The sequence below is a fragment of the Temnothorax longispinosus genome, chromosome 6 (genome assembly GCF_030848805.1).
Source record: "Temnothorax longispinosus isolate EJ_2023e chromosome 6, Tlon_JGU_v1, whole genome shotgun sequence".
Taxonomy (NCBI): Eukaryota; Metazoa; Arthropoda; class Insecta; order Hymenoptera; family Formicidae; genus Temnothorax; species Temnothorax longispinosus.
The window spans coordinates 6,694,224-6,708,948 of NC_092363.1; the positions used below are offsets into that span (position 1 = coordinate 6,694,224).

The following is a 14,725-nucleotide window of genomic DNA, read 5'->3' on the forward strand; positions in this document are numbered from 1 at the left end:
TCCTCTCGCGATGTCGCGATCCGTGACAGCTGTCAAAGATGCGTACATCGCGCACGCCTGTCGCGGTCTCGTCTCCCTCGTTTTGCGGCAACGTAGGATACGTCGGTGATAAGCGGCGCGGAGGCGGTGTGCGCGCGTACATAATCGCGATGTCTCGCGCGGCGCGCGGGAATCGCGGAGTCTGTCTCTAAATGCGCCGCGCTGCGCTGTTCCACACGATATACGACATACGACGGCACAGCCCGACGATTACCAGGATAACCTCCTGGTCCCCGTTCATCCGCGGCCGCAGGCGACCTTTGCCACGTATAAGTCGAAAAATCGCTCGTCATGGCGTGTCTGCTGTTGAATCAGGAGAACGTCCACCTGAAAATACCGTCGGTCGAGACGGTGGACGGGGTCACGTACTACTGCATCGAGGTTGGAATCGCGTCGATCAAATGGACCGTCAAACACAGGTAGACTTTGACACTCGCCGCTCGTTCTCGTATCCGACGAAATTTTGCGCCTCATTGAGTGCACAAACTGCACAATACACGTGCGTGTGCATGTGTGCAAAAGCTTAAGATTTTATATATATTTTGTTATATAGTTGATTATAAATTGTATATGTAGTAGTTAATTAAAGTTAATTATTTACTGGCGAAGCAATTTCTCATTTTTGTTAAAGTTGATTAAGATAAAGATAATAAAGCGCAAAATTTACATGTGCAAAGTAAGAAAAATCAAAGGAAAAGAAAAAAATTTGTGACTTCTCTTTTGTATTAAAGGTACAGCTCATTTGCGGCGTTACACGAGAACTTTGTCTCCAAGTACTGCGTCGAGAAGGACATTTTACCTCCGAAGAAGCTGATAGGCAATAAGTGTGAGGTTTTCGTGGAGAAGCGTAGACAGAGTCTCGAGGCCTATCTCAATACGGTTTATAATTACTTGAAGAAGGCAATGCCCAGGGAATTGGCCCTATTCTTAAATCTCCACGAGTACGATATATATTTCCTGGTGCAGAGCATGGCGTTGGAATTTTTTGTAACGGGCGACACTTTGCTGCATGCTTCGACAAGCTACAAGTTCAATCCCGTACAGGTAATTAAGATAGCTTAGCTCTTGATCGATGAAGATTTGTGTTACGAAGACACTAACACGTCTGTCCTTTTACTTTCAGCTGTACGCAATCAGCGAAAGATTGAAGCAGCCGTGCCCATTGACGGAAGCTGTAGATAAGGAATACGACTTCAGTCACGTTTTGGATTTTAATTCGCGCTTAACCAGCCTCACGATCGAAGGAAGCTCGGAGCCTTACAAAACCAGCAACATATATCCGTCCGCCTTGTCCATCGAGTTATCCACCTTCAAAAATGTGCGGCATCTAACGATCGATCAATATCCGGTTGATAAAATTTACAACATGGGAAATCTTCGGGATACCGTGGTCACACTGAAAGTTACCAATACCAAGCTCAGAAACATCGTGGAGCTGGCCATGTGCGAGGAGGTTCACAAAATTATCGAAAACGCCAACGACTCTCACGTATGGATGAAAGTGACGCACTTAGATCTCAGCGATAATCGCATAGAAGTTATAGACGAGGCGATTAAGCTACTGCCGCACATAGAATGCCTGACGCTGAACAACAATCACTTGTCCGAGATCTCCAACGTGACGTTGTTGCCCAGATTATCTCAATTGTATCTAGCGTCTAATAATTTTACCAGTCTGCCGGACGATCTTCACACGAAACTCGGATATATCGTCTACATCGACCTGTCGCAGAACAAACTCACGTCCCTCGCCAGTTTTTCAAAATTATATTCGTTGGAGGGATTAGACGTGAGCTGTAATCGTATCGAGAAGATCGAGGAGGTGAAACACATCGGTCATCTACCGTGCCTAGAAAACCTGAGGCTAACGGGCAATCCGGTATCGACGATAGTTGACTATAGAGTCAAGGTACTGGAACCGTTTGGTAAGAGGGCCGCCGATATCTGTCTGGATAACGAAAAGCCAAATCAAAAGGAACTCGACACCGTGTCGGTTCATCAAGCGTTGCGTATTGCAAGGGAGGGTAAATCGCCGTCGTTCACCGCGTCCGACGCGCCGCTATTTTCCGCCGAGGTTCCAAGTATATAGAAATTTTAACCGTGGTTTTCTTTTTTATCGCGACAACCGTGTTACGTGAAGACCATTTGTTAGATACGAAACAAAAATGTTTTATACGACATGTAGATTTTATCACTGCGAGACTGATTCTTTCTTTTCGGTAAAACCGTAATATGGTTTGTAGTCTCGATTTATTATATAAATAAGATACTGAAAATAATACGACATCGTAAAAATTATAAAATATCGCGAAATAATTTTTCATATGCAATAGAAGAATTGTAGGTAATAATGTGTAATTATAATTATCATATTATCTGTAATTATATTATTCCAGTAAACACATACTTAGTCGGTGGAATAATAATTGCAGATGCATAATAATATACAATTATAATTACATATTCACCTATGATTGTATATTGTATGTAATACGTATTAATTGTGTGCATCAAATTGTATTAAAAATGTTTTTTAATCAAATGCACGCGCGAGCAATACAGCGTGACTGACCATTTTTACGCGTTCGCGGTTCTGTATTTGAACCTTTTATCGACCGTGACGGTAACGTAGCGCGCTCCCCTGCACCGCTCTGCACCGTAGCTCACCGGGTAACGGAACTCATTAATGCTCCTCAGTGTGACATTCGCTAGTTTCATTCATACGATGTAAGTGGATGACGTAAGAACATGCTTTTTACTTCGATCTTGAAAACATACTAAAACGAACAATACATTTTATGAAGTCTTCGTGTTGTAATCTCATGTATAAATCAGAGATGAAACACGTCTTTCTTGCGAGCAAGTAAAAACTCCACACAATCCATGACAAAATTATGTGAACACACGATGTCATCTAATTCGTGAAATAAATTTGTAAATTTTCCACTATTTTATACATATCACGCATAGATTTTTATCGATTGTCTATAACAATGAATTAATCCGCATATCCATTGTATTTTATATACATATACATATAATTATTTGATCGTTATCGAATTTACTTGATGTTATCGATATATTAGAATTAGTGCAAATAAGTCACAAGTTACATAATATTTATTCCGAAACAATGTCTAAATCCTTTTAAATTTTAAAGAAATAATACAAACAGATAGTGTGTAACAGTTTTATAATAATTTAACGTAAGAGATTCATCTGTGTATAAAAAAATATTTTGTTAATAAAGACAAATAAATTAAGTCTGTGATAATATGTGTATCTTGTTGTCAATTCATCTATGAGCAGAGTATTACTCTTACCTTACATTTGGGGGGGGGGGGGGCATAATATTTTTTGTATATTAAATTCTTATGTTTCATCGTCAGGGAGATATAAATTCGTTGTATTATATTTATAATAGATTTTTATTTAAATTTGCATTACCTTTAAATATCATGTTTTGTGTATGTGTGTGTTGTGTATGTATATGTGTATTTGTTGAGTGTGTGTGTTGTTGCACATGTTTCGAAAATATTAAAATATTCATAAATAATATCAATATAATGATCATATATTCTAAGCATTGTGTTATAGTCTTTTAACGTACACCTAAACTAACACATACATAAGTTAACCGTTACAAACGATCGTTGATTTATGAGTTTCGACTCGTTGGTACGCTAGTGCACAAGTAAGCAATACAGCTCACAGCTTTTCAAAAAAACAAAATGTCAAATTAAAATACACCGTTTCAAAAGGCAATGCTCATTTCTGGAAAAAAAAATTACGCTATTTCTACGAGGGGGGATTGGAAATATCCTGTGTATCAAAGGAATAAAGCTGCTCGTATGAAAAAGGAAAAATATTTTATCAAACTTTATCTGACTTCACATTTATAGCCCTTCAGCATTGCTCTACGTTTGATTTCTTTTTTTTTTTTTTAAATCTTTCATGAAAGTCAAAACGCACCAGGCGCACTTGGCGTGGGGTCGCTTTTTCTGCTATTCAGTTTAAATTGGTCAAACTTTGTCGCGCGAATGGATCAACTTCTTTGAGTTACTATAAGGTAATAGTAGAAGGATGTAAGGACTTACGAAGGAAAGATCCAATTTGGGGTAAGTCGTAGGATGGTTGGAACAGGAGGAATTCGAGGCAGAAAATTAGAAATCGACCCTCCGCAACTTCGTCACTGGGTTTACTGGTGTGCGATCGGGATCAACTTCTCGCCCGAGCCAATCGCTGGCAAGGGCGCCTCCACGGTAAGGACGCCGTCCTTGCTCAGGGAAGACTTGATGCTCTCGGGATTGGTTCCCTTCGGCAACAGGAATTCCCGATTGTACTCCCTGTACACTGATTTGCTCTCCGTTTTCTCCTCGTGCTTAGCGTGAACCTGAACAAACGAAAATTGCATTACGTTAATAAGATAATTGTTACACAATGAACTTTACAATTATCGCTATTCACATTAATCCGATCCATTGGCAAATAAATGAAATCAAATGCGCAAAGGCCTTATGTAATTATTAGGTCTAATTATGCTATCAATTTGAAGAATTATAGATTGGATTAAACTGCTGGGTTTAACAATTTTTTTTTCTTCTACGTGTACATATAATATCATAATAATAGAATATATGTGTATATCAGACAAAGAAAAAAATGTTTTTTTTTTTTTTAATAGAAGTTAATTCCAGACCATGTTGTAATCAATTGCCCTTTTAACGTGGCAGTCTCTGTCGCCTTGAAACTAAAATATATTGTAGCCAGCAGCCAAGTTACGCCGTAATTCCATAGTACGGTGAGTTTATTATTAGCATCAATTAATTACTAATGTATAAATACTGTTAATGGGTATTAATACTTCGTCTGCGATTCCCTTGGAATGTATGCGTTACACGTGCTTACACTGACGTGAATTTACAAGTTCTCGTTAACATTCGCCTCGCGTGCGCCTAAAGCATGTCGCGATTGATTTATCATTACGAATAACGTCGGAGTAACGATCCCGAGAAATGTTTGCTCTTCGGTCATGCTATATAGGGTTTCTCTCTCCCTTTATCGCGAGCGGCAAAAAGAATTATCGCTTTATCGTGGTCGAATTTTTTACGAACGACAACGAACCAAGATACACACTTGATAAGTGTCCTTCGTGACTCTCTAACGAGCAATTTCCCTGAGCGATCTAGAAATAGGGCAACGAGAGTGCCCCGTAATAGTGACCGTATTACTCATGCGTTCGACCCAGTGAGTCATGCCCGCTCCGTTCGACCATGCGTAGGTTTCGTCTCCTTAGTGGACGCGTAAGTTTATAGTATAACGTGTCAGACATCGATCTCGTTTTTCCACCCGCGACTAATACATACGCGTTGGATTACAGATGTAACCGAGATATCCGACTTCACGTGAAACAGCACGGCATATCCAGCGACAAACTCGTATTTCATAAAAACAATTTTCTCGAATTTTTCGAAATTTATCCAACACTTCTGTCGTTCGAATTCTGACATAATTCTTTACAAAAATACCGAAATTATAAATTTTAATTTTAATTAAATATATAATAAAATATTAATTATAAAAATAAATATGGAATTTATATAATGATATATTCTTCAAATGGATATATTTCTTTTATTTCGAGATTAAAAAAAGATTATGTACAAATAGTATTGTACGAATAGTACAAACAACTATGTGATTACGGAAACTCATTGAGAACGAGGCGGAAAATAAGATCGGGCCTGTCGCCCGTGAAAGGACGACAGCGTCTCAGCGGCGAAAGTGGGTTATGAAAGTCACGACACAATCTCGGGACGCCCGCGTCTTACGAGAGAGTCATGGAAGTTATAAAAGGGTCGAAACGCAGCAGGGGGGAACACTAAGAACGAGACGAGGAAGATGGCGAGCCATACCCGCCATCGCCTCTACCATCTACATCACGTCGACGCGAATCGATATCTTCAAGCTCATCCTTACGAGTCATCTTTCTTCTCGCTCGACCCCGTTTCTCCGGCGCGAGAACCTGCCGTTCTCTATTCCACAAATTTTTGCCGGAAAATATTGAAAAAAGGTCCATATCCACTTCTCTACAATATCCGTCTCGAGTTCCACGTTCCTTAGTAACGAGGGTCTATCGAGCGCTCTTCGTTGACTCAGCGATCAATGAAAATTTGCATTTTATCACGAAGAGGAATCGCTGCTTGTATGCGCGCGTATATTCCTTTGTATGCCCCGCGTCTCGAATTCTTTAAACGTAACTCGCTCGTGTGAGACTTTAACGTTTGTTGCGATGTTTCTTTTGTCGCAAAGCAGTTCACCTAGATTCTACCAACGAAAAAAAAGCGCCCCGATGAAATATGCATGAGGTATAAGTCGACGTCATCAGGCTCCGGCGCGTATCGCACCACTAAGTTATGCGCCTTCGTCCTTTCAGAGTGTTATCTTTTCAAATTATCACCATTGGATGCAGTTGCTCACTTTGGAATATCTTCATATTTTGATGCATTTAAGACTAGATTTCTGATTAAAGTTCTAAATTGAAGTTGTGCAGGACTTCGATAGCTGCTGCTCGAAGATGTGCAAATATTGCACAATTCCCAGATAGCGTCGCCGTTAGGTTTTGCGTTAAATGACTGTTATGTTAGACGACGTTGTTACATCATGTTAATGGCGAGTTTGATCAGCGACGTATTTAGAAATCGCGGAGTTTGTATGACAGCGAAGCGAGAGCGACTCGCCTTGAAGAGAATATCGGTGGCGAGTATACAGTGTTGACTCACATGATCAAACAACAAGAGTACCTAGCACTAGCTTTTGTAGCGTGTAGACACGAAGTATCCTAGATTCGTCGAGCCATTCTTTTCGACACTTCAGAAAGTCTCCTTGATCTTTAGTATAAAATACCTCAAGATAAAACTTAATTAAATTAATTGAACTTTTGTCGATCCGTATTTTAGACACTTCGGAAAACCTTAATCTTTAATGTTAAGTATTTCAAGGTACAGCTTAATTAAATTAAATTTTTGTAAAAGCCGTATACGTATTTTTGACACTACAGAAAATCTCTAATTTCTAATAATACTTGTATCTCAAGTTCAATTGATTTCAAACATAATTTAATTAAATTAAATTAATTAAATTCCTGTTAAAGCTAATCGATGCCTTTGTTTCAATCAGAAATGTATCTTGTATCAAAGAAATATTCAGAATATTCGGACAAACGTCACAAGTATGAGCTCGGCGATCACATCTCGTCTGGTTGCTATCAATACCAAATCGCAACGTTTGATTTGTGGGCCTTTTGTCTTTAATCGCGATGATATTTCTTGAAGCGTGTCTTCGATGGCTTTGTCGCGTGCGAGAAAAATGCAGGTGCGAGATATATTGGCCGCACCCATTAGAGCGGCAATAGCATCAAAGGTAGAAGTCGCAAATGGTAGGCGAGGTCTGCCGTGCTAATTGCATTACGTAAGAGTCGCTAATGAGTTAGACTCGTTCGCTTCGATTCGCTTCTCGAACGTCTTCGCGTTCGCGTTGTTGAAAAGACCGACCGAATCGACCGCTTCGATCTATCTGTCGTCATCCGCGACGATATGCCAACGAACGAAATAAGCGTTACCTTAACCTTGCGCCAGGTAAAAAATTGACTCGATGCAACCCTGTCTGTTCATCACATGTCCTTCCTCTCCTACTCTCTGTTTACTGTCCTAAGACTCTAGCGGGTTTCGTATTTGATTTCAAGGCGGGTGTCGCGCTGCCTTGCATATTTTCAGGTATGGATTCCTTGGCACCGCTTCGCGGCCAGTCCGCATAATAAACGGATGTAAAAGTAGCCGAGATAACGCAGGCAGCTGATGTAATTATTTCATTGACCTTTTCGATAGCACTTGCATGCTTCTCGCAAAATTTTCTGTAGCGAATAGAGGGAGAGACTGCGACTCGCCAACTCTCGTTTAATAATTCTCATTGTTAATTTTCTTCATTCCCACAAGAAAATATTTCAATTTGATACTTGATATTTCTATATATTTTTTATTTACCGAGCGTTTTTTAATCAATTGATTGCCTCTCGAAATATCTCCGACAAATAAGACAATATAAAGATATATCGGTGTCGAGTACCGGGATTTCTTCTCCCAACAGGCAAGCCGCGAAATAGATTTTGTGACGTTGGTCATCCGCTAACGCAATTCTCCTGTTGTTACGCTCCTTGGGATATCGATCGTGCCGACCGTAAAAGAACAAAACTATACCGCGGAAAAAGCGCGCGCGAGTAACCCTAGACCTCGCGAGACTGAGAGAAAAAGAAAAAGAGAGCGAAGGAAAAAATGAAATGGAAAGACGAAAAGGGGAGAGACGCCGAGAACGAACTACGGTAACCCAACTCTTCGCAGGATCTAAGTTTTCGTGACGGATATCGTCTTACGAGAAACGAGCATTACGCAATCCTACCAGCTGTAACCACTAGTCATTGGAGTGACCGATTTGCCAAACTTCTGCACCCCCGATTTGCTCGATGAGCCCGGCAACGAGATCTGGGTTACGGTACGCACGATGATAATGATCTCTCAAATATTTTACCGACTTTCGGGCAACTTGGAAATTTAAACGCTTAAATTTTTCGTAACAGGATCATATACAGATTGTACTAAAAGTCAGAGCCCAGAGAATATATCAAAAATAGGTCACTTTTTTTAAATTTTATTTAACCATCTTTGGGACACATAAAAAGAATCTTTATTCTTTCTTTTATTAATTTATGTACAATAGTATCTGGAAAAAATAAAACTTATTGCGATTGGTTTCCGAAATTTAATTTCTGATACACTTTGTACACCGTTATATATCATATTTATATAGTATAATTTCTATAGTAAATTTCTATTGTAATATTTCTCTATAGATATAATTGTATAATTTTGTTCTTTTTGGTTTGTAAAGGAAGAAAGAGGGATTGTATTAAAATATATCCGCGACATCAATAGTTATCCGTGATAGTTGCTGTTCGAAGTTCGGTGCCGCGATTGTCGAAAATAACGTAAGCTACTGGCAGCTCTGACTCACAAACTAAATATATAACCGTGAATTTCGATGTTGCTACTTCCACCTCTGCTTTTGCGCGAATGAAAACAGACCGGAATCTTTCGTAAGTTGATGATTAAAGCTCCCGGATATTATCAAAACTCGAGACATTTAAATGCTCTTTTACGATGAAAGTGAAAAGGATTATATTCCAGGATCAGATAAAACCTATCAATTACGCGATATGTACCGAGTATCGATTACAATTTTCAGTCACACGGATACTTCGACAAACTCTGTCCTTCCGTCAAATAGAATTTAATTTAACGTATAATCAACCATTTGAATTTAATCATCATTTCTAGCGGTTTTTCAATTATCAACATTAAACACATTCGGGACTTTTTTACAATACGTATCCATCAATTAAATGTCCGAAATACCTGGCACGAATCTGTATGTTACGTGTTATGATAAAAAAGAGACAAAAACACACGCTTTCTCGCTGCTTCTGCGATGACGTCAACTACTGGCCGTAAATTCGCGAGATGATCTACTCTACTCCCGTCCCATTCCCGGCCCGGACTACTCGTCCTTCGGAGCATTGTCCTTGGTCGAGCCCTTTAAGGTCCGCTCGCGATGCGTGGCCGACCTGAATTCGCCAGACCCTGACCACGTTACACGACAGGCAGTTTCGAGTTCTCCGTTGCCGTCAGGTTTCCGTCCGGCAAATCCCGTTTATGGAGAAGACTGCTCCCATTCCCTCGAAATTATTTCAGAGAGAAGGACCTCCCTGGTCGCGAAGATAAATTGATCGACGTTTTTTTTTTTTTTTCGAATCGCCGGGTTGTACTCAGCAAAAAGAGAGATCGATCGAACGAAAAATTGGGTTGCCACAACGTGGGCGATGAAACTTTCGAGGAATATAACAGATATCGAGGTGGATAAAGAATTTATTCGAGCGTTGATATGCCGACGACCTCGTTCGAGTAAGATAAGATGGCCAGACGACGAATGGGAGTAGAAACGAATCAAGAATAAGAATACCGCTTCGAATTGACAGGAGGAGTAACAGACAATCCAGGAGATATGTTTTGACAGCCGCGCACTTCCCCATCGAGCTACTATACAAACTACTTTTAAAGTCGACACTAACAATAAGAAAAACAATGATAAAAAAATATCATCTTTTTAAGGAGAAGTCAACTCCCAGTCTAAATAAACTCTAATCGAATGAAAGAGCGCAACTTTTGAAACGTCCAGTACAAGATATGCCCGCTTTATAGCGTCAATCACGATTTTTAAGAGATCGTGAAATGAAATTGAAGGGGTACGCTCGATCGGCCGATCACTTATTCGAATAAATCATCAGAACAACACCGTGCCTTGTTTCTCGACGGATCTTACATCATTACGATCTTTCTTTCATCGCGAAGAATGGGAGGTATGATGGTACAATGACCTCATCATCCGATCTCGTGCATAACGGTAGAACAACTTTTGCAATAACCGTGCTCAAGCGAGAAAGAGAACCCAATTTCCGCTCTATTACCTCTCTTATTGAAATAGACAGATAACTCTATGATTATATTACGATTAGTCTCATATTGCAAAAAGAAAAGCCGGATATCGTACATCAACGGGAAATGACATTTTTCAATTTTCTCGGGCGAACGGAAGTGATTGCGCTCTTGTCACGCGCGAATTTACTTTCCAACATTTTTAACGTCTCGGTGAAAAATAGTGTTATTCCATGTCGCTTCTGCCGAAATATGTTTACGCGACCACGCGTCTCTTGTGTAATTCATAAAGCGTAATCGCATCGTCCCGCATCTCGGGCGTTCGGCTTGTTTGTTCACAATGGCCGAACATTATTCCGGTCCGCCGGTATGACGACTGGCGTGAATTTATTTTCGGCGACGGTTATTTCCGTCCAGGTCGACGCGAGAACGTTAGAGAAGGATCTCGAAGACGTGCGCATAGAAATTCTCGCTCCCGATATTTCACTTCCTGCCGCTGGAATTCTAATTTTCACGACGGCACCGCGAACGAGGAGGCGCGTCGCATAAGTTGTTGAATTTATATCGATTGCCGCCTACTTATACCGTTCGAGTGGAATAAAGTTACATTTCGCGACGGAGCCAATCGCGGAGTCAGAACCGCGAAGCGAAATGAGACTGCCCTTCGTACGAATTCGATCGCGTTACTCGATGAGGCCACTCTCCTGGCGGGAAGTGACGTCACGCAATCAATTACAATGCTCTACATAGTTCATCAAGATCCGCAAGTACTGACAAGTATTCCGCATTCCGTCCCTTGCACCCTTGTATAATACCTAAATGCAAGTTTCTTGAGAGAGAGAGAGAGATACTATATCTTTATACTGTAACGACTAAATTTACATTTTTATTTAGCAATAATTGACTCGGGAGATAATAAATTTATGTTTACTCGAATCTTTAGCTTCTTTAGTACGAGTAGGTGTTGATTCTCGAATATTTTCCAAGTCAATTATTCCTCGGCGAACATAAACTAGCGAACTGTGTAAATTAATATATCTATATGAAAAACTGATGGCGCGCAATTTGCAAGTAATTAATTTCATTTTATGACAGTACATTGTGCGTGACGAACTTTGTGTCGCGCCAATCCTCGCCAATTGCGCAAAAACTTGAGCCAGATTTGCACCTTGCCAAGTTGTGCAAGAGATCGTTCCGGCGCACATCGCGCGTGATGAGTCAACCGTATAATAATTTCGGGTTGCCAGATAAACTGGGAGAAATCGCTCGTCAATAAATCGAAAGATTTAGGCTCCAAGTAATAGATAGCTATTGTTCGAATAAATCAATTTATACGTCTTAGCATAGACTTCGGCTACTAAATCTCAAGGATATTATTGGAAAAAAAAAACTTTGAGAGAGAGTAAAATATCTTCGACGCGTCGAATATCTTTCTATAACGTTCACAGTCAACAAATGTACGCTCGGCGAACAAACGCCGATTGGATCGCCGTTAAGTTTTCCAGTTTCGTGGCTAGGCCTGAACTTTAACGATATTTTCACTCACCAATAGCTTGTTGTCCACAGTCTTGACGACGATTTCCTCGGGCGTGTATTGCGAAACGTCGAAGCGCAGCTTCAGCATCTTGCTGTCACCCTCGTCCTGGATGAGAGGACTGTTGAGGCCATCCAGCCAGGCATGGTCGTGCTGAGGACTCAGAGAACTGTTCTGAGTGCTCTGTTGCGTGGTGGTGCTGTAATTTAAAAACAAGAGCCTCGATTATCGCCGACGAATGTCACTCGCATATGTAAGGTCTAAATGGACAATGAGATGTCAGGCGCACATTGATGTGATGATGAGCGACGTCGGATCCGTAACCGTTAACTTAAGACCTGTTGACTACACTACTGTCGGTGCGATAGTATGAAGCCTTACTTACGGTGACGATGGATGGACAAATTAAATAAGTACACGCAGAGACTGACATTAACATAAAGTCGTGCGTTAACGCTAAAAAGGCCAACATATTTCATGTAACAATTTTCATTATCGTCACACATACACACACTCACAGAAATAGGTAAGGTAAAAAACTGCATAATTTAGTTTAAGAAAATCGAGTTATTTTATGGAAATGTTAGTTGACGATTAATTCACACGCATTGCTCTTTCTAGCGTTAACCAAACTGGCATTTTACTCTAACTCTTGCACGCAGCACTATGATCTATGCAGAACAGTGAGGAACATAAGGTATATGAATCGTAAGAGGGCAATGATATATTCACTGTCCCGAGTGTGAGGTCACAAAACGTGCAGACATTTGTTCGTTCGTTGCGCTCGCTCAGGCGCGATTACAACTGCGTTAACCCTTTGTAGAAAGTGTTGCAACGCTATTAATTTTTTACGTTTAGATTTTCGTTCTTATATCCCCACACATTTACACGTTAACGTATTAACATAATAAATATATTTAACAATTTGTTAACGTTCAAGAAAATAACCAATTACGCAAATAAATCCTAAATTTTTCGAATTTTCTTTGTATAATCAAATCATACAACGATCGAATGTAATACTTTCTTGTTCCTAACCAAGTCCGAATTATTTGAACGTATCTCGAGTTCAAATCGTTAAGCAATCTTATTCTTCAAGTTCGTCCTACAAAGGATTAAAGACAAACGAGAAATAAACGATACAGTGCGGGATAAATATTTCGGCTGGGAGGTAACGTAAAGGTGCGATCTAATTTACTACTGCTAATTCAAAACGAATCGTCGATCTACTTGGTCCTCCGGCAAGCTTTATAAATTTAATCGGGGATGCGCGCCCTCGCAACATCTTCCGATCCCATGGTCTGATCGTCCCTACATCGATCGACTCCGTTTTCTCGGGTTTTTTCTGTGCGTTTTTCGTTTTCTTTTCGTTTCTCTATAGAGTTGTCACCTTTTGAAGCTGTCGAACGCGGACCGCTTCGGCGGTGCTGCAGGGTCGACCTTGTCCCAACCATCGGTCTTCGAGGTCGTCGACGTGCGGTGCTCGCTGCTGCTCGTGTGATGCCGACTTCATAGTTAGTCACGTGCCAATGCGGAGAGCCATTCGGTAGGCGAGACGGTAGTCGAGCGCAGGGGAAGAGGGATTTGTTATTATTATATCGGTTAACTCTCATGGTTACTGAGTTCGTCCGTGAGTTTAACGTTAATCCACGCGATTACGTCGTCTTCGCTTCTGTGTTTCTTGGCGGTCGATTAATCTCTCTCCGTCCCGCAGTTTCCCCAAATTGGATTTCACCGGCGATTAACAGTTATTCGTCAGTTGTTCTATTGTAAGATCTTAGATCCCTTCCGAACTTCCTGGTTTCAACCCAACGACAAATAACTCTTGTTCGCTATTTATTATCTTCATCAACAAGCACCAGTCCTTCCCAACGTAAACCAGTCGAATCTATTTGAGAATCTATTAGAACTAACTTTGTTATAGAAATTCATGACTACGTTCTATCTTTAGCGTCGTAACAATGATTGTTTAACCGACGAGTAACTGTTCAGCGATTATTCGCCGTTGATGAAAACCATTCTCGTTCAAATTATGATTTGCCGATATCATTGACCCAATTTTCCGAACGTTAATTTTTGGCGAAGAAATACCGCTTCGAAATATAAAGTCGTACGTTATTTTAATAGATTAATATTAAGCATGATATTAAGAGCGATTATCTACACCAAGAAACAGTGAGCGAGCGACGTTCCCAGCAAAATTTAATTAAAACTCTGATTTTTTTTTAATCTGCTGCTATTTTTGCACCGTATTTTAATTCTTGCTAATCAAAAATGTGCCACAGTACTCCTTAAAAGTGTTCAAAGTTGAACTGCGAAAAAAATAATCTTACACAAGTTTTATTATTTTTGTCATATTTTCATATCGATAAGACCTCGTATGCTATAAAATTATAAAAATAAAGAAAAATAAATCATATAAATTCATATAAATCATAGAAATCAGCGCTAAATTCTTACTGAACAAAAATCTCATCACATATACGTACTAAAAACTATATGACTATAATTGCCTATCTGCAAATCTTAAATATTCACGAATGCTGGCAAATCGCTTCGAAAAAAGGACAGAAAGCGGTAAGACAATCGACACACGTCAAACACGCAG

General features: G+C 40.1%; 2 protein-coding genes across 2 annotated transcripts in view; one reads left to right on the forward strand and one right to left on the reverse strand.

Moving 5' to 3' along the window:
* LOC139814616 (nischarin) lies at positions 1-2,294 on the forward strand. The gene is made up of 3 exons (XM_071781023.1): positions 1-458; positions 771-1,083; positions 1,163-2,294. The coding sequence occupies exons 1-3, from the start codon at positions 331-333 to the stop codon at positions 2,126-2,128; spliced, it is 1,407 nt and encodes a 468-aa protein (XP_071637124.1). The 5' UTR covers positions 1-330; the 3' UTR covers positions 2,129-2,294.
* A 1,149-nt stretch (positions 2,295-3,443) lies between these two features.
* Positions 3,444-14,725, reverse strand: part of LOC139814859 (uncharacterized) — a 47,643-nt gene continuing 36,361 nt past the window's right edge. Inside the window, exons 3-5 of the mRNA XM_071781350.1 lie at positions 13,508-13,624; positions 12,130-12,316; positions 3,444-4,432 (exon numbers count right to left, since the gene is read on the reverse strand). Coding sequence (XP_071637451.1) covers positions 4,238-4,432; positions 12,130-12,316; positions 13,508-13,624 — 499 coding nt within the window. The 3' untranslated portion in view covers positions 3,444-4,237. The remainder of the gene's footprint in view (positions 4,433-12,129; positions 12,317-13,507; positions 13,625-14,725) is intronic.

Excerpts from the sequence above, each read along its gene's own strand:
- LOC139814616 (XM_071781023.1), top strand. The coding sequence starts at position 331 with ATGGCGTGTCTGCTGTTGAATCAGGAGAACGTCCACCTGAAAATACCG. Across the intron at positions 459-770 it reads AAATGGACCGTCAAACACAG|GTACAGCTCATTTGCGGCGT; the intron begins GTAGACTTTGAC and ends TTTGTATTAAAG. Across the intron at positions 1,084-1,162 it reads ACAAGTTCAATCCCGTACAG|CTGTACGCAATCAGCGAAAG; the intron begins GTAATTAAGATA and ends TTTTACTTTCAG.